Source organism: Vigna umbellata, chromosome 1 (assembly GCF_029865625.1).
Source record: "Vigna umbellata cultivar VRB3 chromosome 1, Vumbellata_1.0, whole genome shotgun sequence".
Lineage (NCBI taxonomy): Eukaryota > Viridiplantae > Streptophyta > Magnoliopsida > Fabales > Fabaceae > Vigna > Vigna umbellata.
Genome location: NC_142165.1, coordinates 76,649,769 through 76,672,894, shown reverse-complemented (window position 1 = coordinate 76,672,894; position 23,126 = coordinate 76,649,769). Strand labels below are relative to the sequence as shown.

Genomic DNA, 23,126 nt, shown 5'->3' with positions numbered 1-23,126 from the left:
GAGTTACTTTTGACTATGCTTCTTCCAATTCAAATGAAATCAAAATGTCTGACCTATATGAAAGTTAAAAAGAGGTATACTTGGTAGAAGACTGAGGGATACAATGACAACCCCAAAGGATATTAGGTATCACTTTATCTCACAAACCTTTTGCATGTACTTGATCATTTGTTCCTTGGCGAAGGAAAATAGTTTGAGAATAAAAATTCCTCAAAGACTTAGGGGATAACTATGACATGTAGTTCTTAGAGAGTTCAGGGTCAAACTTCTAACATTCCTCGCATATTTCAATAAAGTGTTGAGCATCTTTTATAAGATTTTGTTCATAGTATCCAACTCGCAACAATAGGGAGGTCATGCTTTGTATACTCGAGTGTATTCCATACACTTTTGCACCTTTGTTTAGAATTATTTGACATGGTCATCATCCAAAACTAATTCAATATTTCAATAACATAATTAAACAAAAAATAAGTCCACAATCTTATGTACATAATTTCATACAAATATTACATAAAAAAAATCGTAAAACGAAGAATCATATCAGTTTAACTAAAGGAAATGTGAACCATAATTGAAAGACAAATAAGTTCACATACTTTATGCAAGGTCCTTTTACCTTCTGAAAAGACCTTGCAGAACGGCGAATATTTATAAAACTTGAACAAAGCATGGAAATATCATCCATAGTACTCAAGAATGCTAAATTATAACAAAAACCCAATTCATATGCCGTGAAGCAAATAACCCATATCAGGTTTTGTGCTCCATTTTCTTTTACTTGACTGAGCTTAGGTCAATAACTTAATATGATCAACTAGACAAAAGTACAACCTATAGATATAAACAAGCTTAAAAGTTAAACGAGTACACATTCTACAAAAGCAAGCACTTTCAAGCACGTAAAGGGTCACATCCTCGGGCGCATTTCTAACCCATCACTGATTTCATCATGCAAACTTCTACGACGTAAATGTTAGCGGTGTTTTTTGACAAAGAGCTTGCTTATGTCTTCTGTAACAATGTTTTGCCTGAAATTATAAAATCAGAAATCCATGAATACACACACACACATATATATATATAAAGAATACACAAAATGGCATTTCAATGACGAGAATTTGAAGAACAGGCAAACTAGTATCCCATCGAAGTCTGCTTTAGAATTGCCTAAAAGAAAAGAGTAAAAAAAGAGATTATGATTTTGGAATGATTATCGCTCATCATATGCATCTCGAACAGATACATCTCGCATGTGCAGATGATATACATATAGCATATGCAGATGATCTGTAGCATGTCTGCTTTAGCATTGCCTAAAACAAAAGAGTACAAAAGGACATTAAGATTTTGGAATGATTATCGCTCATCATATGCATCTCGAACAGATACATCTCGCATGTGCAGATGATATACGTATAGCATATGCAGATGATCTGTAGCATGTCTGGAAGAAGTGATAGTCTCAGTTATAAAATCTAAACTGACTGGTCCGACCATAATGATATTTTTAAATTTGAACTTTTAAATCAAATTGCCTTGAATTTCATTAGCCATTTCATATATTAGCACTTTATTATGATAAAAACTTTAATTTTAGGTTAGAGTTGTCAAATTATGTTAGGCATATATAATACACTTTTAACTTTACTTTAGCTATTGCAGACTAGATTAACCAAGTTAATTAGTGATCCACTATTGGCCCATTCATGCAATGTCTTGCCCAGCTCAATAACCAGGCCCGTTTTCACGACACTTTCTCATTACTTAGAATAATTTTCAACTTTTCTCGCAGCATAGAACTCTAAGTGATAGGACACCCAGTAGCTAAAGAAAGATCCAAGACAGGTTCTTGAATGATCTTATTATGAACATAGTTGTTCTTCCAATGTGGCAGGAATACAACACAAGATATCTCAGCACACACAGGTCTTCCGAGAGGACCTTAACTCCCAAACCTTTGTCCTTCTAAACTCCAAAAACTAAAAACAGCCTAAACGCAGACTATATATAATAGTTTGTTTTACAAGGTTACCATTATAAGAGGTTATAATTGCCTCTATTTATTTCTCCTAGTAATACTTTTCCACTGAACCTATGAATACCTCATCCTTGAAGTTTCACCTTGTCCTCAAGATGAAAGTCTGGAAATTCTGTGTTGATGACATCTGTAGATTCCCAACTACTCTCAATATCAGGGAGTTGTTGCCATTTGAGCAAGACTTCCATTTCACCAGGCTGCATTTCTACGGGTATGAAGCAACTTTTCTGGAGTAAATTCCAACATATATTCCTTAGATAGCATAGGGGGTAAAGGTTGAGGGAATGACACCACACTCACGGCTGGTTTGAGTAAGGACACTTGAAAGACAGGGTGGATGCAGTTGCGTTCTGGTAGGAGTAGTCTGTAAGCAACCTTTCCAATTCATTCCACCACTTCAATTGGTACTACAGCTGACCCTTCTGCAGTATTCCCATTAATTGCCACAACCAAATAACCCACATCTCCTTTCTGCAATTCCGTGATCAATCTTTTGAAAGAAGTAGCAGGGGTAGACAGAGTTGGATCTCCTACCACTGTGACTTGATTACCACCTCCACCAATAGGGAGCTTTAATTTGCTACAGTCAGCCTTAACCTCCTCCAGACTAGCTAGCCATTCAAGGCCTAAAACTACATTTGCCCCTCCCATATCAAAGATGAAGAAATCTTGACAAATTTTCAATCCTTGAATTTCCAACATCAAATTTGTGCATTTCCCTTGGCATTTTAGTTTCCTCCCATCACCTACTTCCACCACATATGTAGGAGAATCTACACATCTAAACCCACACCTTTTCATCAAATCTTTGGCGAGAAAATTATTGAAAGCCCTGCAATCTATCATCTCAACTGCAGCCAACAATTGTTTAGATGAGCCAATCTAAGAATACTGTGCAGTAACATCTTATTCTTTTATCTCATTTGTTTTTTAATTACTAATTTTGTGAAATGTAACGGCAGAAAAGTCCTATATTTAGAAAGGACAAAATATCTGAGGTCTGAAATTTGTATATCTAAAAGATAAGCTACTTGAAGAACAACTTACACATGAAAATATTGTTTGTACTAACCTTATATAAGACCTATTAATAATAACATCAAAGCACGTTATTTAAACTGTTTCCCTGTATCAAAAAGTTAATTATTTCAGCTAATTCGCATCCTAACCAAGTAATGGTAAAGGAACTATCATAAAAGTTTCTAACTCCAAAATAGAAAGTTTCCAAAGGTTCAAATTTAACACCTCTCTTATTGTTACCTATATAACTTAAATATCCACCTGCTTGAGGAGGAATGAAAATCTTATTTTATTTCTGATTTTCTGTTACCATTAATCAAAGATTGACACTCGAGCATTTTTCAAATTTCAAAGTTGCTTAAGAGAGTGCTTTAAGTTAAGAGTGGGGATTTGAAGGCAAAGGATAGGAAAGCGAAATCATTTATTTCGAAATTAAGAGTTATAACATTTATATAACGATTAAAAAAAGATTAGGACATTAAATTCATCCTAATCTACAATTTTAGTTTCACCTTAAAAAATTATTAAATTAGATAATGTTTATATGTTACAAATGAAAAAAATTACCATTTCTTACCTTTCCATCCAAAACCAAACTCCCAAAAATACCCACATAATTTCTTTCATACAAGGTGATCATGACTTGAGTAGATATGATTTTCACAAAGAATAGTTAAGAAGCCAAGATTGTTGTTAACTGACTTACTTCTACCCAAATGATTCCCAAGATAAGACACATCTTTCTTGCCATTGCCTCTTTACTAGCAGGGACGAGTTCCTTACCCAATTTTTGGAGAATTCCAACTACGGAGAAGAATAGCCCAAGATGGTTTTTAGGGGTTTACAAGAGGCCAACTCAAGCAAGGCCTATTTACCAAACAAGTTAGGTCAAATGATTCACGAAGGCTAGGCTTTAGGCCATTCAAAGCAAATAATTATAACTAGTATAAGAATGTCATTATCATTATTGTATTAAATTTTTCAATAATGTTTTGAAATTATAAATTTGTTAGTATATTTAATTTAAATGCTTAAACATGCTCCAACCTACGTACAAGTTTACAACTATTGTTCAGTAGTTTGCTAGCCTGCTTAAAAGGGTTCACTTTAAAGTAGGCTTCTAGACTAAAATCTCCCCATCGTCTCAACAAAACTAAAACAACAAGTATACAAAAACAATAAAAAGTGAAAATGCAAGCATTAAATTCATGAAATCAATATCCACATTACAAACAGATAGTCACAGCTCATTTAAAATTCAATCTAAGTGCATAACGTGCAAATTCAACTCAAGTGACCCCATGCATCAATTCAAGATCTACTAATCATTGAAATAAAATTTAAAATTAAACAAATTTAATTTCTAAAAAAAAAAAGAACAAATGCACAAATAAGTAAAAAAGCAGACCACTATCTGTCAACAAATGAGTACGAACCTTCCACTGATCTGTGGTGGAAGTAGCATACCACCAGAAGTTTCTGGAACATTCCTTGAATGAGGCAAATTTCCTCTGGGAAGTTTACTACGAACAGTGGAGGAGGCCATTCCATTTGAGTCTCTCTTCCGTGAAGCATTTTCAGCTTGAGCTGCAGCAACTCGAGAGAAGTGGTCACTAGCACTCATCAGATCTGATGAGACAGTGGGTGCATCCAAAAGAAGAGAAGCATCAGGAAGTTTCTCCACTAAAGTTCGAGATGAGTGAGTTTTATCTTCTAGTTGCTGGTTTGACGAAGATCCAGCTTTAGTCCTACATATTAAAAAAAAAACATTCATATTGAGACTAGAAGACAATGATGATCAAGAAAGGTGAAATTCTACAAGAGTTTGTTGTTGACACTTTGCATAAGACTCCAAAATCACACAGGTACGAACACTATGCAGACACACATATAAAGCATGCCTTTATCTCCAGATCCCTTTTTTTTTATGTTTTTCAGGAAAGCGGAGTTTTTACAGATCTAGCTCACTGATGCAGTTATGATGGTTCTTTATGGTTAACATGTATCTTACGCAAAAATCATGAAAAAAGTATACATTACATTTTTTTACAATAGAATGAAATTATAATTAGAAGAGATACATGGGTAAGATCTAAGAATAACAAAATGGAAAACCAAATTGAAAAATATAGAATTCAAAGAAAAACATTTCCATCTCAGGAACAAGTAACTACTCCACTGATTTAAGATTTTAGAAGAGGTTAATGAGCAATTACTTATTGACTTAATCATCGCTTGAATGGTTATATGTTTCTATTTTTGTGACGCGTTTTACCAAAAAATAAAATTTGGTAGTTTTTTCCATAAGAAACCCATTGTACAACATCCACACAAATAATTGGGAAAAAAGGTAAAATAAAAATCAAATTATATGAGCAAGAACAATTCTTCATGCGATTCGTACAATCTCCAATGAGAATCTTATTGTATCATGAATTGCATGATACTGACTACTATAGTAAAAACCCATAGGCACAAGCCAATCAAGCTCCAATACAATAAAAAATGTGTACGAAAGAGTCGAATCAAAAGACAAGAATTTGCCTACAACCAACCAATACATCAAAGTAATAATGTTTTCAAATATAATGAACAATTAAAGAGAGACCTAAAACAGAGCATGAGTGTGGGATTGTTTTCTCTAACCTCAAACCTCCAATTTGTGATCCCAACATTCAAAATGAAAAACCACACAATGTAAACCTTTTGTCAAAGTTTCATCTTGATCCAAAGGTGAACAAAACAGGAATCTTAATCTTACAAATGCAGCTCAATGATTTGCCAACAAAATTTTCTTTCTCTTTTGTCTCTCAGGCTGTGATTTTTCACTCACTTCTAGCCTAGAAGATTCCTCTCACCACAGCTAAACTTAGCACAGTTCTAATGGATGACATTTTCACCACAAGTAAGAAAAAATCATTGAAATCAACACCCTATTTCTATCTAAAGTCATTCACCACTAATTTGGCCTTGTACCTTGGAGATGTAGAATTACCATCCAGTTTCACCATGAAAATCCACCTGGTCTCCAAAGCCCTTTTGCCCTTAGGCTATCACAGGAGTGCTACATTAAGGTGTTGTAAAGATTCTAGATGGAAAAAGCTAAAGTTATGAGCACTCCTCTTGCTACTCATTTTAAATTGAGTGTTAAAGAGAGTCCTTCAAATGAAGTTGAGAAGACATATATGAGCAAAGTTCCTTATGCATCTGCAATGGACAGTTTAAAGTATTGCACATGGTATTGCTATAGTCAATCGATTTTTGTCAAATTCAGGTAAAGAGCATTGCAATGCTGTAAAATGGATTTTGAGATCTTTATGGTAGTAGTGATTTAAGGCTTTTTTTTGGAGGTGATAAACCTACTTTGATAGGTTACTAGACTCACATATAGATGAAGACATTGATTCTAGAAAGTCCACTTCGAGATATTTGATTAAGTTTGTAGAGGGAGTTGTGCTTGGAAATCAAGGCTACATAGGTGTGTAGCATTGTCAACTACATAATTCATTGTCATTATAGAAGAATGCAAGGAGTTGCTATGGCTGAAAAAATTCTTGCATGACCTTGGTTTTTGCAGAACAACTATCCATACAGATACAACGATGTTGATGTGGTGGCTAAGGCATTGCCAACGTAGAAGTTTGACACTTGTTGTGAGATCATCGGATTGGTTGTCACCTCCACATAGTTGTAAGGGTGTAGATGTGTTGGGTTGGTCTCCCAACTATGTCTAAACAATCGAATTTAGTCAAGCCCACTTTTGTCTCACTTAACCTAAGTGAGAGGGGTCTTCATCGTAGCCTTTAGGAGAGAAAAGAGGGAGAAAAATTTGTTGGCAAATTCACTGAGCCACATCTGTAACTTTGACAGAAGTTTCACAGCATATGGTTCCTCATTTTCATTGTTGGGATCATCAATCATAGGTCTGCGGTAAGAGAAATCAGTCCCACATATTGCTCTATTTTAGGACTCTCTTTTATTGTTCATCATATTTGAGAGCAACATTGTTTTGATGCATTAGCTGATTATAGACACTTGCTTTTGCTTTCGATTTGACTTTCTTATACCCATATTTGATCATATTAGAGCTTGATCGACTTATGCCCATAAGTTTTTACTTTGAAAGGGTTTTTACTTCTCACATTAAGAGGGTTTTTCTACATTAAAAATATTGATACTTTCTTTTGTAATTATTGTTACCATTGTCTATTGTTGTTGCACCTCATAGATTTTTGCAAGTTTGAAGGATTATTTCGCTGCATACTTTAGTATGTTAGCTTGTGTTATCGTTTCCCCATCAAAGTGGTATCAAAGCCAATAGTAAATCTTGGTGTTTGACTCATATGAGTACAGTATGGTCCTTGTATCGAAATCTTTCTAATAATGGGTTCAGGTAAGCATGTCTAGTTAAGATGAAAGGCAGTACTAAAGGGGTACTCATGATTGGAAATGTTTCCGCTAAAGAGGGAATGTACCAATGTGAAAGGGACTCATCCTTAAAGGGAATATTGGTGGGAATCTAAGTGTGAGGCTTAAGTCCCACATTGGGTAGAGATGAAAAATTTAAACACCATATAAGGATGAAGACCTATAAACTCATTGCTTTAAGGTTTTGGGTTGGAGGTGGTGTCCATCCCTTAAGTGGGTTAGACTCAGGTCTCATTATTTTTGTGTCTCCCCAATAAGTTCTCTCCTCCAAAGATCCGTCACACACCACCCAAGAGACCATGTGAAACCCAATTTGCCACCACATTGTAGTAGGTTGTGAAAAGTTTGTCACCAAAATCCAATATGGTGCCACCATGGTTGTTTTTTCAATTACACTGGTTACAAAACCAACAATATGCTATTTAGCCCCCAATCTGTATCACATTCTATAAATAATCTCTTCTTAATCAAATCAAATGACAGTGGAAAATTAATTATTCAGTTTATTTTATATTTTCTCCTTCATTATTTGTTACAACTACCAAAATGAAAGTTATGAATATGGTTCTGAATGGACAAGTTTCTCAATAAGTACTTTCAGAAAAAAAAAATGAAATGAGATTCTTCAAGATTTAAAATTAGTTTTTGCATAAGCTAATTTATAGAAACCCTCTGATATAGCTTCTCTAAATTCTTATCATCAAAACAAATTTATTGAAGATCTCACACCAACTACATAAATGGCCAAATTGTAGTATATAAGGTGCAAATCTCTCCTTGTTCATCAGTTTTATAGGTTTGAGTTAATCCTAAATTCACTTTCTAAAATGATATTAAATTATATCCTAGCAAGGTTTATTATGCATGTAATGTTACTCGATATCTAACACTTGAGAAAGATACAAGGGAATTACAATGAATTTGACTGTGTGTTTCCCTGTCTTAAGATTTCATATTTATAATAACTTTGGATACATCAGATACAGTGTATGAGAGAGAAGAGAAGAGAATCCGTAAAGATACATCTAAAAACTAGGTTCAGCAAAAGCACACAACACCTTACAATATAAATCCTATCTAAGACTATTTATTCTAACACTAACTATCCATAGATATCTAGTCTCGTGTTCAAGATACCACATCAGGTAGAGATATAGCCAAATTATATTATATAAAGATTAAATCTCATCTTATAAGTCATTTCTATAAAGTTGAGTTAGGCCTATAGTTACTTTCTAATTAATAGAAGGGTCATATGATAAGATGGGCCTAAAGATGCCTAAAAGAAGGAAAATTAATTGGATCAAGGATCTTATATTTAATTCCCTAAAGTTACATGATGACACTTGTAGGGTCACCATTTAATTGTCGGTATCTCTAAAGTGTACCCTTCTTTACTGTAATCAATCAATGAAAAATGAAAATGTTTTTTATCTTCTAGCTATCGATGGTTATTCACAGGTAGTTTTTCTTAGTTTTACAGTATCTTAGTCACTTACTATCATCATCAGTTACATGCTTCCACCCCACCTATTTCCTAATTGTGCTTCTATTAGGGAATTCTCGGCAGCGATCACTCGCCACCCATGTCTTCAGCTAAAATCTGGATTAAACCAGAAAGTTAACCATAAACAATTGCTATATATGTCAAGTCCCAACATTCATCTTTTAGTTCAAATAAGTTAGCAGGTGTAAGAAGCAAAACAAGTTGTTCCCCGAGATTGTATTAAGCCTACACTAACTACTACGTTTTTCACTTTTCCCATAGCAAGAGTTCCGAATTCCTTTACCTCACCTTCTCTACCCCTCATATGATTTAAGCTAACCCCCAAACCAATTCCACGTCTAACTATGTAAACCATCCCAACCAGTTTGCCTTATTTTCCTTTTACTCGTCGGTTTGGATTCTACTACTGCCATACTATTGTTCACTACTGTTGCTATGCTTTCAAGCAATCCACATCACTCTGATAGTCATAGTCCCTTCTTTGTATATCATTGTCCATTAAATAAAGTAGAAAGTAATACAAAAATTAATAAAAACTCCTAACATTAAAAGTTAGTATTCTATTGACTCTAAACCTAAAATGCCAGCCACAACATTAACAATTGCGAATGAACACAGAAAAACTATTGGTATATTACCAAAATAACGAGCTACTACAACTCTACGGAAACAAATGCTGAAATGAAAAACTTTGAAAAAAAAAAATCATAAAGCAATAAGAATAACTTTAGTGAAGAAGCAAAGAAAAAGGAAATTACTGAGAACGAGGAGGAGGAGGAGGTGGTTGGGGTTCCTCCTCTTTCTTGCGTTCTTCTTCAGTGGGTTCTGGAACATCGTCGTCTGAAGAGGAAGCGTAATCAACAAGCGACATTTTTAGTCCGTTTGAGAGTTTCTCTCCGTCTTCGCCGGCGTTCAAGTTGCGGTGGCTCTCAGCCGTTAACGGGATTTTTGGTTTCTTCAGCGGTGAGGATTGCACTTCCTCTTTCTTAAAAAACTATATGTCAAAGACATTAATAGCTCACAATTTTATTCAAAAGATCAAATATATTTTTAATAAAAAAAAAACATTTTGGTGTACAATTGAATAGCGCGTATCATTGCTTATATAATGTTTTTCTCTTTTCTACTTTTGTAATTTTTGTCTGTCGTTCCTAATAAAAAATATATCTTTCTCTTTGATTTTTATGAACTTTTTATTAATATTTCGTCCATATCTTCTAATTGTATGTGTATTTATTTTTTATAATTCACACTAAATTTGTATATTTTTTTTATCTTAATACATTCTTTTCTCAATTTAGTCTTTTACAAAACAAAATGGTTTTAGTGATTATTATTTATTTATTTTTTAAATAATATTCATTAAGTAATTTCTATCAATCAATCTGTAACAATATATAATAAAAAAATGTGTTATAAATTATTTTTCTAAACTTACCTTAAATGTAACTATTTTATTTATATATAAAAATAACTTTCTTACGACTATTTTATTTAACTTTTATTTTTTTTTCGATATTCTTTATAAAATATTTTTCAAAATTAATTAGAGGTGTACTCCTTGTCATTACCTAATATCAATGTATTTTATGACCAATCCATTGCTTGAATTGCTATAAAACACCAATAACTTTTGACTTTAACCTAAGAAAATAGACCCAAAACATTTTTGAGTAGTGATCAACAAAAATAAAAAAATACCTGTTACCATTGGGAGATGAAGAGTTGTGAGGACTAGCCACATTCATGTGTATCAATTGTAGCTTCTTAGTAGCTCTCCAAGTTAATTGCTGAAATGGAAGTCTTGCTTTCCTTATTGAGAAGCTCTTCATTCTAGAATTTTAGATTCAAGATACGGGAGGCCTTGAACTAATAATTCTATTATTTGCAAATTCACAGCAATTATATGATTGAAGCGTCCAATCTCTTTTGTGCTAAACTTCAGTTCCTTTCATTTTTACTGTGAACACAGTTGTCATTTGCATCTTGGGTCAAACACTTTTTAAAGATAACTTTGAAACCTTTTTTAATTAACTAGCCAACTCTCAACATATTTTGACTAATATTAGGTAAAAATAACATATTTTTCTTGTGACTTGTGAGAGTAAAAAGTGAGAATGAAAATATGTATAAAATTCTTAAGTTAATGAACTCATGGGATGGATGTGATAATTAAAAACAAATTTAATATTCCTCCCTTTTCTCCCTTTTTTTAATATTTTATTTTATTATTATTATTATTATTATTATTATTATATTTTTGTTATTCAGTTAAAGTTTGAAAATCTAAAAGACATGTTTTTATATAGATCTTTTTTGAAAACAAATTTATTTTTTCGAACGAGATTGGTTGTTGACACCCTCCATTATGGATGAAGTTTTATTTTTCTTAGACCTCTAAGGTTTTATGTTTTAACCACACCCAGTAATCTTTAAGAGTCAAGGTCTAAGACAGATCAAATACTTTTTTCTCTTTTTTATCTTTCAAAACCGTAACATAACTCTAGTATCCAAAGCAAACAATGTCTGAGGAACTAGATTGGGTAAATGCAGATCTATCCTTTGTAAAACACAGATCAAGATACTAGATTGGGTAAATGCTGCACGTTTCCTTCGCTGGCCAACCCGCAATATTATGTCACAAATCTTGCAATACAAAGTTGGTGACAGATTGACACCAGATGAGTTGAGAGAATGCCGTGATAGTGAGACCCATTCACATTCTAAAGATTTCATTCAAAATTGGTGATGGAGAACACGACTACTTAAGAACAATTGCTGCGTTCCTTAGAGCCAGGTATCTTTGAACATACTCATTAGGAAGAGATCTGATGATTTTGAAAACCTCAGTATTTGCGTACCGAAGATTAGTTCTAGGATCATGGTAAGGTGCCTGCAGCATAAAAATTATAATTAATTAAACAGAGGTAAAAGCACATTCCACCAATATATATGCATAAATTCTTGTTAGCATGCAGCCAGTTCAATTAACAAGCTGCTCAAATGAATACTAGAGTATGAGATCGCAATTTGACAACTTACGCAAAAGAAATAGACAAGACATCTAATATTTTCACAAATTCTGTAGAAGGCAGTTGAGAGTCTTTTTACATATATACTAAGTAAACTACTGCATACAAGAATAACTGTCATTTAAGTCTTAGGGTAAAACTTTTATTACAAACACCAAATGGGCTACCAGTAATGATCGATCAAATCATATAATTGTAATTCAGAAAGAATAATAAAGATCACAACATACCTCAAAGCCAGTAATATCACAAATTTTCTTGCAGGGATGCATAGATGGAGGTGACTCAATATTGACATCTGCAATCCAAATTAAAAATATAAAACTAAAATTCGTTGGCAAGGATGGCATACGTATACGTAAGTGGCAAACATACATACAAATAGCCAATATTGAAATACATTACATAGCCTCTGAAGAAAACAAGACCTAAGTTTAATTGAAAGAGATTTAAGTAAACTGGAAGAATTTGCATTAGTAAATTTGTTAAAGTACAAGTACATGTATTTACATAAACTTAGTAGCTTTCATAGACTAGAATATAGAGAAAGAGAGAATATACAATAAACTGAACTGTTATTTTCTATTCAGTTTGATCCGATTACAAAAGGGAGTATTTATAGGATGAAACTAACTCTAAGCTGTCGTTACCAACTGACTAATAGAATAGCTTGCACACCAAGCTACGCTAATTAGACAGCTCAGTATAACTGCCTGCAGTTAGTAAAAACAGATACTAAAGTGATTACGACTGTAAACTATTTTATATTCAATCATTGTTAATTTTTCATATTTTTTGCACAGAAAACATCTAAATTAATTTCTTTGGAAAGTACAAACAATGGGAATAATAACTCACAATTGGGTTCATCAGGAGGGTAGTTCTGGTAATTCTCAGCTTGAATTATCTGCTTCAGATGTTTCCAGTGCCTGCCTCTGGCTTGGCCTTTAGGATATTTCTCGTACATTTGAACTTTCTTAAAACTAAGATAGCTTGGCAACACAAGCTCTGCATCCACCACCTCTGTCTCCATTTTACCCTTCATTAGCATAGTAAACAAACTGTTAGACCTCTTATAAGGAAACACTATAAGAGGAGAAACCAGTTTTAATGTTTTGCAGTGTTGGAAGTCCCACATCGATTAGAGATAAGACCAAATTATAATATATAAGTGGGTGCAAACCTCATCTTACAAGCCGGTTTTGTGAGGTTGAGTTAGGCTTAAAATTCACTTTCTAATATGGTACCAAAGACATGGTTAAAGTCTATCCGATATTTCTTGTTTCTTGGGCCTTTCTATTCCACCCGTTGTCGGGCCGCTATCGGACCACCCCATTAATTTCTACTCTCACGCTATCTATACCTCGACGTGAAGGGAGTGTATTGAAAGTCCCACATCGATTAGAGATAAGACCAAATTATAATATATTAGTGGAGTGCAAACCTCACCTTATAAGCCGGTTCTGTGAGGTTAAGTTAGGCTTAAAACTCACTTTCTATTATGCAGGGTCTACAGAAAGTAGGACAGTTATTGTAATAATTATTGACAGTTTTTTAATTAGGTTGGCACTTTTAATGTTCGTTAGAGTGCAGACATAACTGTTTTTAGGCAGTTATGGGGACTGAGAGAAATAGGGAAAGGGGGAAAGGGAAAAAGGGTATCGGGAAAATAGAAAAGAATCAGGGAAGGGAGAGAACCAAGCTCTCGGCAACTTGGTATGTGTGTATTGTTCAAGTGTGTTTTGTTCAGTTCAGTGTGTTATGTAATTCTGGTATTCCAATACCTATTCCAGTGAATTAAATTCAGTGTTTAACTTCTATACCAGTTGGTTTCTACACAAACTTTCTTCATTAACTGCTTTTTTTTTTGAAACATTATAAAAAATAGCATAGCAGCAAAGAAACCAATAATCACAAGGTCTTAAAAAGCAAAGCACCATAGATGTCAACAACCTTTACAGGGAAGTTTTGAACTCGAATATAAAACCAAACCAAAATAAACTGGCAAAATAGTTTGGTTTGGAAAATAATTTAGTTTTTGGTGAATGGTTTAGGTTCAGAACCAGCTATTGGTCAGATTAAAACAAAGTCAAAACCAGTTTATAACATGAGAAAACTGGGTTTTCCAAGTGAAAACAGGTTGTGAACTAGCAACAAGAATATTTCGAACCTGTTAGGTATAGTGATAATTTTCAAGTTTCAAAAAATAATATTTCAAACCAAGACACGTTCAAGTAAAATAAAGCTGAGTTGGATATTTTACTGACCTTTAAAACAATACAAAAATACTGGTTTATTATTCGTTTTCTTTTACAGTTTCCTTCTTGATGTTCAAATCTCCCAATCCCTTCTCCAAACCCCAATTTCCCTCACTCTTTGATTTCCCATTCGAGGGCAGAGACGGCCACGCAAAACCTTTATCATTTTTTAACTTTGCATTTAAAATTCCAGGGGACTATCCACAAATCGATTTGGTACTTACGGGTTTATGTTAAATAGTAGGAATTCGGATGGGTGGGGAGAGGGAATTAAACAACCAAAACCTCGCGTAGAAATTCGGATGGGTCGGGAGAGGGAATTAAACAACCAAAACCTCGCCGATTAGGTGAAAAATAGGAGGATATTGGCAAGGCTCTGAGCAAGCTGAAGACTAGCAACAACATTTTCAAAAATGAAAACCAAAAAAGGTTGGAAGCGAAAATTCAGTCAAAACTAGGTTTGGTTTTTCAGATTTCCAAAAGATACCATCCTGAACAGCGCCTTAGTCATTCGTGTGCAAAGGGGTTTTCTTAGTCTTAACCCTATAAATGTAATGCAATCGATCAAAATTTTCTTCAACCAGGCGATCTTTTTTTAATAAAGTTAATAGGGTTATCAATAGCTGACGGAGGCGAACGGTGGTAAGCCAAAAAACCGCCATCCACGCGGTTTAAGCTAGGGAGAACAAAATATGTAGGTGAGTGTGAATTTTGTGGGTCTTGACAGTGTCAACAAAAAACTGGAAACAGCATTATAAGATTAATAAAAAATGAAATGCATATAACAACATTCATGAAATTAAATAAGAAAAACAGAGAACTAAATTCTGAAATCATGAAAAATCAAAGCTCAAGAATATTGAACAGATGAAGAACATGAACAGTCACACTGAGAACAAGAAGTGAGAAAACAAATAAACGAGAAAAGGCGATTAGAAATGGAAGGAAGAAGAGGACTGAAAATTAAAAGAAGAAACCTGTTATGGTCACCGGAAAAGCTTGCCGGAGAAAATACGGCCGCTGCAGCTTTCCCAGTGTCACACTTTCACGAAACTTACGACACAGGAAGAGAAAATGCGTGCCTAACGGATGATAATACAGAGCCGTCGTCCATCCCCAAAAACACTGTAGTGCAATGACTGTTGTTTTAATATTGTTTTTATTCAAAGGATATATTACACAATAATATATATATATATATATATATATATATATATATATATATATATATATACATATATAAATATTGAATTTTAACCTATTAAATTAAATAATATAATAAAAAAATGAGAACACATAATGGGAATTGCACTTGTATTTTTGCTAGTTAATGTAATTTTAGTATTATTACTGTGTAACGATGATAGAATTTTTTTCTTAATTTTTTTTTTTGAAATATTATACCCAAATAAAATCACTGCCAAAGGTTTTGGAAAACTTTGTTTTGAAAGTAATTATATATATTTATATATATATATATATATATATATATATATATATATATATATTAATTTAAATATTTTATTCGCTCAAAATAAATTTATTTTTGTGTATACTTATAAAATAATAATTATTAATTTGAAATACTATGAATTAATATTAAAAATGTTATGATACCATAAAATCAATAGATTAGTAAATTTGTTGCTATTAATTTAAAAATTATTATTGAAAATAAGAATTATTAACGTAAACATTGTGTTACTCTTTTAGTTCGGTTGTCTTAAATTAGTTTATTAAACGCACTTGAACCTGTCTTTTAAATTGATAGAACTTTCTTTTTCAACCTTTATTTTATATTATATAATATTTTCAATAATTGAATCTAATGGTATGATATAAAGATTTATTGGCAAGAGCTTATAAACAAAGAGTTAAAATTTAAAAAGAAAAGAAAAAAAAAGCAAAGGTTCTTATAGAAAGTAAGTCAAATAATAAAGCGTTGACCTTTTTAAGATTATATTTAAGTAACTTCTTTTTGTGATTCTAATTGCTCTCTACACCTAAAGGTATATTAAAATTTATTAGTGTGAACATATGGATATTTTTTGAGATGATTTTGGTCTTTAATAACGAATTTGTTGAACATTTTATATTAATATATGGTTTAAGATAAAAAAATATATATACTTTAACACACATAATCTTTTACATTTAACATTATCTTTTCTTATTTTTTAATTTTGTTTTTGAAAAATTATAAATAAATTATTCTTTTAAAACATTTTTCCTTATTAAATGTGTTAAATAAATGTCAATATATGTCATGACATTCACTGTGACTCTCAGTGTTTGGCCTTAAAAATCATAAATTCTCAAGAATTGCCTTGATAGATATAAGTTATCTGATTGGGGTTACTTGGTTTCAAAAGTTACTTACATTTGCAAATATGTTATTTTTTGTTTAGTTCTTATAATTATATATTTTAGTTCTACACATAATTTTTTTTTCGTGTTTATTCTCTATTAATATATTAATTATTTCAGTCTTTAAAATTACATTATTTTTCACTTTTGCATCAGTAATGTATTTATGATGGAAAATTTTCCAATTTGCCAGCATTTCGAACCCCATCTCAGATCACTGTTCCGATGTAGTTTTCCTCGTCCCAATCCATGAGTTATGAAGCTTGTCAAACATAAAAATTAAACAGTTTTGTTTGATTTGCTGTTGAAAAAGCGTTGAACATCAAGCCAACATTTTCTCCCTGTCAGATGAACATGAAAAGAGATGGTCTAAGTGCATGTTTAATTTGATGATTGAAATCGAGGATGTACTAAATCTTATGACCAAGAAGAGATGGTCTATAAAACACATGGCTTTGGGCAATCTCAATGCGGTCACGGGGATCATTCGTGGTCTCGTCTCTTAATGCTTGAAGAATGGCCTGGGTTGGATATTCCCTGCAGATCAAGGTCAAAAACCGTTGAAAAAGCTGGTTTAAATAATTGAATTCTGTTCATACATTTTTCCTTCATGCAAAGGTGAAAAATGAGGTAGCAAAATGTTACCTTGCTATCAGAATTCTGTATAACATCTTCAAGATGGGACAAAGCTCCACTGGGGCTACATGCTTGTTTTCTTCAGGATTTAGGACGTTTAAGCTGGAGTGACTAAGTAGCTCATAGAAGGCCCTAACAGCAGAAACTCCCTAACATGCAAACAAGGGTAATTATTGAACAGCAATGTCCAAACTTTAAGAAGAAAAAACAAGTTTTATTATATTCTTTTCTTGACTAAAATTTTACACATAAATAGAAAGGGCTGAAAAAGGGAAAACCATAAAATCTGGAATCTCCTCAATCAGCACATCTCAAGAATATTAAAAAGGGAAAAAAGTATTTCAACAATAAAATCTAAAAATAACTTCAGAACTTCGCTATTTTATAATTATTCTTTCCTAAAATAGAATAACAAGTATTTCTCCTAAAATCCGACACCTCCCTCCAGTCGGAGCATAGGTCTAACATGTCCAACTTGCTTACAAACAATTTAAAACTAGGCTTGGGAAGCCCTTTGGTGAAAACACCTGCTATTTGTTTCTTAGAGGTAACAAATGACAACCAAATAGCTCCAATCTTCTCCTTGATGAAGTGTGTCCGTCATGTTCTATGTGCTTTGTGCGATTATGCTGAACAGGATTTTGAACAATGATTATGGCAACTTTGTTGTCGCAGTACAACTTCCTTAACATTTGTATGGGCATCCGAGAAACTCTTGAAGAGTTATTTTCAGCAAAGCATATCACACGTCTCACTAGCCAAGCTCTACATTCTTGCTTCTGCAGAATTCCTTGCTACAACATATTGTTTCTTATTTTGCCAAGTCACCAGATTTTCTCAAACACAAGTACAATATCCTGAAGTGAATCTCCTATTAGTTACTAACCTATCCAATGTGCATGAGTATATACCTCTATATTTTGTTATGGAGTCTTCTGAAAGAGTAAACGCTTGCCTGGAGTAAATATCAAGTATCTAAGGATCTCATATACTGCTTCATGATGCCTTTGAGATGATGAATGTATAACTCTATATCTTTCCTTCTTATGTAAAGCTTTTGATTGGGGTCAATTGGAGTGTCTACTGGTCCACACCACTCATTCTTGCTTCCTTAAGAAGATCCAAGAACATACATCCCTTGTGACACCATAATCCTCTGTTTTAAATGAGTAACCTCCCTACCAAGAAAATACATAAAGGATCCTAGGTCCTTGTTTTCAAATGTTTATGACATGATGTCTTCAAGCAGTTCATTTCAAACACATACTCTCCTACTAGAATTATATCATCAGTTCATCAGTACTGTTAATATGGAGATCTTGTAAATGTTCGAAGAACATTGTGTGATCACCTTGTCGTTGTGCGTACCCATGACTTTGAAGTAAACTGAGTGAACTTCTCAAACCAAGCCCACTGTTTTAACCCATTACCAGCTTGCACACTATTGTGCCAAACTTCTCTCCATATCCTGGAGGGGCTTCCATATATACTCTTCCACTAAATCTCCATTGAGGAAGGCATTTTTGACATCTAATTGTCCTAGGGACCAGTCAAAAGTGGCTGCAAGAGATAAAAGAACTCACTCTAATGGAGTTTGGCTTAGCAACAGGGCTCAGAGTAATCAATGCCATATGTGAGTGCGTGAACCCTTTTGCTACTAGATGGGTCTTATATCGTTCTAGAGAACCATCTCAATCATACTTAATTGTAAACACCCATTTGCAATCTATAGTTGGCTACCCACCTGGTTGGTGAACTAGGACAATTAAGCAGTAAAACTTTATTTCCTCCACTGATAATCATCAGAAGATATTTCACATAAATAGAAGACTAAATGCTGAAAAAAAGAAATTAATAAAATCTGGAATCTCCTCTTTTGGCAGATCTCTAGGATATTAAAAAGGGAAAAAATCCTTCAAGAATAAAATCTGAATAATTTCAGGTCTTCCCTATAGTCTGAGGTAATAATTTCAGATCTTTGCTATTTTATAATTACTCTTTCCAAAAATAGAATAGCAAGTATTTATCCTAAAAAGCCGACAAAATCTTAGTTTATGAAGCAAGATTATTACATTTTCCCTTCACATATTTTCTTCTGTAAGTGCTTATAAAGATTGTCCAATAGAGCCTTAGTTCAAATTTAAATTTTATTCATTTTCAGTTCCTAGTTTTAACAAAAAAAACAAAGTATTTTGTCCCTCACAAGTCATGAAGGACTAGAAGCACGTGATTTTGCAATTAAGAATGGTTTTAAGGAAATTACATAAGATTTTATATTGTTATTACAATAGCAGTTGCGGTTTTATTGCAATCCTTGAAATTGCTGATGCGGCCACAAATCCTAGTCATAGACTGTTTTTTAAAACCTTGGAGATTATTATAAAGAAAATACAGTTATAGGGATCAAATGTATATGTATGACTAATGACTTTCTTCTTTCTTATCTGACAGCATGACAACCATTATCCCCAAGTCACAAACATGTTGAAATTTGAATGTACAAAATTTATACCTGAATCATCCCCTTGCCCTTGATATTGTCACCCATTTCAAGATTCAATTCCCCTTTGGCCAACTTCTGTCCATACCATGCATTACGACCTTTCAACAAAGTTACATAAGTATCAGCCAAAAGTGGCCCTGCAAGTTTCTCTGGTTCTTCTGCCAATAGATGAGTGATAAATATCATCTCTGAAGTACAGTGAGCAAAGTATACCGATTTGCTGGTGGCACTTTCATTTGTTAAAGCAGCAACCATTCCTATTAAATAGAAATATCATGAATACAGTTTATTAAATGTGATATGATACATCAAAAGAGGTTGCTCTACCTGGCGTAAAATTCATTCAAAGTTCAAAACATCAACACTCAAAAATATAAATAAACACCTAATATTTAGTCTCTAAGACCTCTCAAGTAATATTAGGCAAAGGTAAATACTCAAGAGTCAAGATGGCAGACAGTAGGAATCGGGAAATCTTCTAGTCAAAAAATTGCCACTGGTGTGATGCATCCACTATCTAATGAAAAGTATTTTTCTGGACATAAATTGTCTTCACAATGCTAAAAAGCACATGATGAATTGCCACTCTTACTTACATCTCTACCCCCCGATCCCCACCTTTGCAATACTCAAATCAAATAATAGCAATGCAAGCACGCACTATAACCAACGGGTAACCAACACAGACAAGATTTTCCCCTGATGCTCTGTCTCCTCAATAAAACCACAGCGGATATTATCTATTTCCTGCTTAAAGTAGCATTTAGGCACTGCTTCTATGAAGCTGTTATAGAAATGCAAGAAGAAAGTGATGAAATTACCAGCTCCAATAGCATATACATTTTTTAACCCACCCATGATTTCATGGGTAACAAGATCACCATTATCCCACACTATAAAATGAGGCTGCCTCAAAAACTTTGCCAACGGTTTCCTCCATTTTTCTGCTCCACATATCCGAGCATTAGCATATTCTTTGTTGAAAATTTCTGAGGCAATGTTGGGTCCTCCAAGATAAAGAATGTTCTCCAAGGGTACTCCAGCTGCAAATAAATCAGGCACCGATGGGAATTCGATTACAAAAATAAGCACTCCAGAAAAAATATCAAGATTTTCCCCACAGACAGAAATTTTTCTGCCCATTACAAGGTTCAATTACATAATCTTCTATTGAATGCCAAAAAAGTGACAATGAACAAAAATCAAATACTCAACGTATCAAGTATCATTTATGGATGTATATCAAGAGCAGAAATCACTTTTTAAATTTTATTAAACATAATCTCAGTATTTTGAGAGAACCAAGCAGATCTCTCAGTCTGTAGCTACAGGGCAAGCAGATCTGTTGTCTAATATCACAATATGCTATACCTCTAAACAGCTATTCAATTGCATATCCTAAAATGTGCTTCCTCATTTTCTTTTGCACAACAAATTACTTTCCCATTAACTAAGGATTCAATCCTTCAAATCATTGTTTTAAATACGGGACTGAACAGATCAATTCAACTAATGAGACCATGAACCAGCCGAATTTTTTATTAAGTAGCAGGAAAATCTACGAAGGAAAGTTGCAAAAAAAGGAAGAAAAACACAAGAATAAAGAAAAGAAGCAAGTGAGAGACAAAGATGTCCAGTTGTCACTGGGTCTTATGGTTCCCACATCATATTCAAATAAAGACTCAATATTCTCACCAAGCGTCTAAACATGGACAGAAGGGAAAACAAGAAAACAATTTCTTTATGAACATGGTCAGTTCATTTTTCATCAATAAATATGGGAATGCTGGTACTTTAGAGTGAAGTCACTCTATCAATAAAGCAGATAACAAAATAAATGTAAATGCATCTTACTTGCTCGATTGATCATTAGAGTGGGAGTTATAATCCGAGGCTCAGTGCCCAATTCAGCCTCTACACCTTTTGCCAAGGACACAATGACAGGGGCAGTGATTCTCTCTTTCCAGTACTTACTAATTTCCTCAAACACCTCTAGAGTTTCAGTTGATGGCAAGCCATTAATCACAATATCAGCATCCCACACAGCCTCCTGCAGGTTTGTCACAACCTTCAGAGGGCAAAGAGGGGTATCTATCATATTCAGGCAAAATCCATCTTTCAAAATCTCATCCGCATGAAGTGTTCTATCACCTAACCTAGCCTCAACATATTTCAAATACGCACACCTCCTAATGAGCCTCCTCAGTACATCCTCCTTTGAATTGATCACCTTGAACAAGTGTTCAGCCGTTGGCCTGTCAACAGCTCTTCCCGACCTTCTCCATATCCTTATCAGAACCTTTTCTCTTAAACTACCATAAGCTTCCTGCAACATAGCAATAAATACACTGCCCCAAGCACCAGCTCCAACGCCAACTATTCTTAATGGATCACCCTCCACTTTCCCAATAAGCTCACGTATCTCATCAACCTTCTCTTCTAAACTACCACCATTTACATTCAGAAGAGAAAAATTTGAATGTGCATTCGTAATGCTTCCAACCATCTTCCTTCCAAATATGACACCGACAAACACCTCAATGGTAACCCCACAAATTCTGACAGATTCGCCAACAAAATCTCTCTATTTTCTAATAATCCCCCAAATCCTAGTAAAAAACCTCATTCAAGATTGAGAGTTCGAACCTTTAACCTCAAATTCTAACAAAAAAAACAACCCACCAATCGCAGCATCGAGTAAAAAACACAGAACTACCTTACAAAATATTCAAGAATATCCAACTGGGTAATAATGGCATGATTAAGCGATTATATAACCCTCTATGAGCAACAACAACTGGTTTCTTTCACTTCTATCTCCACAACATGCACAAAGAAAGACAAGCAAGAAACCTCAAATCTAACAACTAGGTAAACCAATCGAAAGAGAAGTTAACAAAACAAACAAACAACGTGGGCGAGAACACCAATGCCTTGTCAATTTGGTTTTGCGTGAAATGGTGGAATTCAAAACGTGTTTTTGAGTGTCACTTTCTCTGGGAAGGGGATTAAGGAAACGCGGGGCGTTAGTCAACTTCCACAGAAAAAGGGCATGTTTGTCAAGCCAAAATAACTCCTATTTCACCATCTAAAAACTCAAGGATATGAAATTATTTTATTTTAAAAAAATTATTAATTAGTTAGCATATCAAAAGTAACTTAATTATTATTATTATTACTATATTCTAATCAAATTATTATTATTATTATTAATATATTCTAATCCTCATGAAAAATCTATCACCTTGAAGTAATTTCAAGAGATTCCAACAGAGAACACAAGGCCTAAGACATAGAGGAAACCTCACAGTTGGAGCCATGGAAGTGCGAGGCT

General features: G+C 33.7%; 3 protein-coding genes across 4 annotated transcripts; all 3 read right to left on the bottom strand.

Annotated features, from left to right (window-relative positions):
* Positions 1 to 574: 574 nt before the first annotated feature.
* LOC124842504 (uncharacterized) lies at positions 575 to 10,013 on the bottom strand. Its single transcript, XM_047319005.2, has 3 exons — positions 9,755 to 10,013; positions 4,498 to 4,809; positions 575 to 1,031 (listed from the first exon to the last, which is right to left on the bottom strand). Exons 1-3 carry the CDS (start codon positions 9,865 to 9,867, stop codon positions 977 to 979), a joined length of 480 nt encoding a protein of 159 aa, XP_047174961.1. The 5' UTR covers positions 9,868 to 10,013; the 3' UTR covers positions 575 to 976.
* A 1,430-nt stretch (positions 10,014 to 11,443) lies between these two features.
* Positions 11,444 to 15,428, bottom strand: LOC148206405 (protein EIN6 ENHANCER-like). Of its 2 annotated transcripts, XM_088104271.1 has the most exons (4): positions 15,264 to 15,428; positions 12,887 to 13,067; positions 12,259 to 12,326; positions 11,444 to 11,889 (listed from the first exon to the last, which is right to left on the bottom strand). In XM_088104271.1, the coding sequence occupies exons 2-4, from the start codon at positions 13,059 to 13,061 to the stop codon at positions 11,758 to 11,760; spliced, it is 375 nt and encodes a 124-aa protein (XP_087960397.1). In that variant the 5' UTR covers positions 13,062 to 13,067; positions 15,264 to 15,428; the 3' UTR covers positions 11,444 to 11,757. The 2 variants fall into 2 exon arrangements, with proteins under 2 accessions (XP_087960397.1, XP_087960396.1); XM_088104270.1 differs by lacking the exon at positions 15,264 to 15,428 and having other exon boundaries at positions 12,887 to 13,094.
* A 1,498-nt stretch (positions 15,429 to 16,926) lies between these two features.
* On the bottom strand, positions 16,927 to 22,845 carry LOC148206404 (putative glycerol-3-phosphate dehydrogenase [NAD(+)] 1, cytosolic). The gene is made up of 5 exons (XM_088104269.1): positions 21,647 to 22,845; positions 20,614 to 20,835; positions 19,802 to 20,049; positions 17,299 to 17,438; positions 16,927 to 17,190 (listed from the first exon to the last, which is right to left on the bottom strand). The coding sequence occupies exons 1-5, from the start codon at positions 22,296 to 22,298 to the stop codon at positions 17,064 to 17,066; spliced, it is 1,389 nt and encodes a 462-aa protein (XP_087960395.1). The 5' UTR covers positions 22,299 to 22,845; the 3' UTR covers positions 16,927 to 17,063.
* Between the last annotated feature and the right edge of the window lie 281 nt (positions 22,846 to 23,126).